The sequence below is a fragment of the Apium graveolens genome, chromosome 5, assembly GCF_009905375.1.
Source record: "Apium graveolens cultivar Ventura chromosome 5, ASM990537v1, whole genome shotgun sequence".
Taxonomy (NCBI): Eukaryota; Viridiplantae; Streptophyta; class Magnoliopsida; order Apiales; family Apiaceae; genus Apium; species Apium graveolens.
Genome location: NC_133651.1, coordinates 264,230,829 through 264,234,370, shown reverse-complemented (window position 1 = coordinate 264,234,370; position 3,542 = coordinate 264,230,829). Strand labels below are relative to the sequence as shown.

Sequence of the window (3,542 nt, the reverse complement as noted above, 5' to 3'; positions counted from 1 at the left end):
GGAGCGGCTGGGAAATCCTCCTATGTTGGCCAAGTCGGAAGATGGGGAAACATTAATTCTTTACTTGGCAGTCTCAGAATACTCTGTCAGCGCGGTGTTGGTAAAAGAGCAAGGAAGTCACCAATTGCCCGTGTACTATGTGAGCAAAAGGTTGCTAGATGCATAGACTAGATATACCAGCATGGAAAAATTGGTGTACGCCCTTATCCTTGCGACACGAAAATTAAGGCCGTACTTCCAAGCTCACCGAATAGAGGTCCGCACTGCTTATCCTCTCCGGAATATTTTACATAAACCGAAATCATCGGGATGAATGTTAAAATGGGCAATAGAGTTGGGACAATTCGATTTAAAATATTGCCCTCATACAGCGATCAAGGGACAAGCGTTGGCTGATTTCATACTTGAGTTTGACTCTGAAGTAGACAATAAGGCTATAGTGTTGGCAGAACCTTCCTCACAAGGGAATCCTCTTGTTGACGTGAGAGAAGAATTCCCATACCTTTGGTGGATCTTGCATGTTGATGGGGCTGTGAATAATAATGGAGCAGGTATCGGGATTGTTTTGATCACCCAGGAAGGGCATCATTTGATGAGTTTTATCCACTTCAAATTTTACGTCACTAACAATGATGCTGAGTATGAATCATTAATAAATGGTTTAAAAATAGCTCTGGAAGTGGGGCTTGTGAACTTGATCGCTCATAGTGACTCAGAATTAGTGGTAAACCAAGTCAACGGAGGTTTCCAAGCACGAGCACCTCAGACATAGTTATATATGAGATGTGTACAGCGTCTACTGGAAAAGTTTGGAAGTGCCAGGCTAGAGGGTGTACCAAGAGAAGAAAATAGCAATGCAGATGCCTTGGAAAAGATGGGGTCACAAATGGACAGCGTCCAACTTGGGAAAATTCCCTTGGAGATCCAAGAATTCCCAAGTATTCCAGAAGTAGGAGTGTTCTAGACACTGGAGATCCCACAAGGAAATTGGATGACCCCCCTTCACAATTATATTCGAATGGGAGCTTTTCCAGAAGACAAGCTACAAGCTCGACGCCTTCGCTACCAGGGGAATATGATGGAGTATTGTATAAGAGAGGGTTTAACCAACCACTATTATGCTGTGTGGATCTGGCAGAAGGGAATTATATTCTTAGGGAGATTCATGACTCCTAGGTCGACCACGGGAGAGTCCCCTTTTTTGCTGACGTACGGGTATGAGGCTATGGTCCCCGTAGAAGTAGGATTCAGATCTCTGCGAATGGATTTGTTTGTTGAGAAAGATGCAGAAGTTAACCAGAGGCTCCACTTTGATTTGCTGGACGAAGCCAGAATGAACTCTCAGTTGAAACTTGCTGCATATCAGCAGAGAATTGCAAGGTATTTTAACAAGAAGGTGAAGTCTGAACCCTATAAGGTGGGAGATCTTGTGTTACGAAAAGTCATGCAAAATACCAAAATAGCTCAGCATGGGGTGCTTGGAGCTAACTGGGAGGGACCATACAAGGTCAAGGCTATACTTTGTAAGGGAACCTATCGCTTGGAAGATTTGGATGGCAAGCTTATTCCTCGGGCTTGGAATGCAGAGCACTAACGGAAGTATTATCAGTAGGGTGTGGCTTTGGCCCCCTCATTTCTATGATTAATTCCTATGTAATAGACTAGTAGCAAATTAATTCCTCCTAGCCTAGGGGGTAGTATACATGACTACGAACCTTGGAACTAGGAGAAGTGTAATAACCCCAAAATTTTCAACTTTTTATAACCCTTGTGAATAGTGTTTTAGCTGAATGAGAAAACTTTTCACGCCACACTATGTAGGGGTTCTGTAATGGATATTCTGGGATATTATTAGTACTCTATGAAGTATATAAGTGTATGTAAATATCGTCAGAATCCAATTCCGAACACTTTGGTTTTTCCCGGAAATCCACAAGATACGGAGAGAATTGAGTATAAGGTAACAGGATAAAAAGGATTTAAATTAAAGGATTATAATAAAGGATCATAAAAAGGAATATAATGTATTGAGAAAGGTTAAGGGAACCTAAGTAATAAGATCCCGGGTATGATCCTTCAAACGATAAACGAGAACGAAAGTTAAGCGAACCGTATAACAGATCAGCGGTCATTAGGCAAACAATTAGGAAGTTAATCAAAGGGATTAGTGGGAATGATGTCATCCAACCAATAGAAAGAGGACAAGGAAGGGAGGATGACATCATGAGGATGACATAAGCATGACATGGGAAGGAAGGAGGTGTGGTAGCTTTGTAACCACACAAATCCAAGGGCAAGAAGGTAATTTGCTAAATCAAATACAAAACAAGTCAACCAAGCCAAGTAAAAATCATTTCCATCAAAAATCAAAAGAACCAAGGCATTTGTTCTTCATTGCTCTCGGCTTTCTTGCTTTTTAAAGGCATAGAATTTCAAAACTCAAGATCCAAGCCTCCTAAATTGGTAAGATAATTCCCTAATCATCTTCATGCTTAGTTAGGACTATATCATGAGTTTAAGCCATTAATTCTTTCTCAATCTTCTTCATTTAATCAATGAAGAAGACAATGAATAGTGTTTTCAAGTTTTTTAACTTGAAGTTTTTCTTGTTTTCTTGAAGATCCAAGCTTTCCTAAGGCTTCTCAAAGCTTCTTAAGGCTTCCTAGCTCCACCCACCACTTCAAGGAAGGTATACCATCTCCAAACCCTAGGTTCCTATATATTATAAGGTGATTTTGATGAGTAGGATGTTATTGTAGTTGTTGTTATGATTTAGAGTTGGGATTTGGAATGGTAGTGAAATGAAATGGTGATTGTTGTGGTTTTGATTTAAAGGAACTTAAGTATGATTAAAGTTAGGTTTAAGCATATGTATGAATGACTAAATTGAATTGGTTGGGGTTGTTATGATGTGATAAGTATGGATGTTTGTTGTGTGTTGGATTTGAGGTTGGTTTGCGGTTGGTTTTGTATGGTTTAAAAATTGGGAAATCGCGTAAACATAGCCGTCGTAACGTCCGATTTTCTTTGGACTGTTTTTGTGCATAGCATTAGGACCCGAGAACCCCCTGCTAGATTATGACCACTGCCATGTTTAGATAGCTCATGTTACGAGCTTCGTTTTGATATGTAGTTCGTTCGATTCCGATTTACGGTTTAGGAGAAACGACCGTTTCAAGTAACGGCGTTTCGCGAACGAAACTTTTTCCCTCGCCTTACTTTGAAGCATAGGTTAAAGACCAAAAAGGGTTAATTAATGAATGAAACATTTATGGTAAGTGTGTTAGGCAGTTGGTAAGACATTCGCGAAGGAATCGCTTTAAAACTCGTAAAGGTTAAATTATTAAAAATAGTGGAGCCGAGGGTACCCGAGTGACTTAAGCGAATCGGTGAGCGCAAAACTAGCGTTAGAGTCTAAGTTAGTTAAAGTATAGATTTACAAGTGATTTTGGTTTAATTCCAACTTACTTGTTGTTTATAGGTTACCAGACTCGTCCCGAGCCTTTCTCACCCCCAAGTCGCTCAGGCAAGTTTTCTACCCG

The 3,542-nt window shown here is 40.3% G+C and overlaps 2 protein-coding genes across 2 annotated transcripts; both read left to right on the top strand.

Moving 5' to 3' along the window:
• The first annotated feature begins 313 nt into the window (after positions 1–313).
• On the top strand, positions 314–964 carry LOC141660931 (uncharacterized). The gene is made up of 2 exons (XM_074467909.1): positions 314–724; positions 794–964. The coding sequence occupies exons 1-2, from the start codon at positions 314–316 to the stop codon at positions 962–964; spliced, it is 582 nt and encodes a 193-aa protein (XP_074324010.1).
• A 54-nt stretch (positions 965–1,018) lies between these two features.
• LOC141660930 (uncharacterized) lies at positions 1,019–1,594 on the top strand. The gene has a single exon (XM_074467908.1). It carries the CDS (start codon positions 1,019–1,021, stop codon positions 1,592–1,594), a length of 576 nt encoding a protein of 191 aa, XP_074324009.1.
• The last annotated feature ends 1,948 nt before the right edge of the window (positions 1,595–3,542 follow it).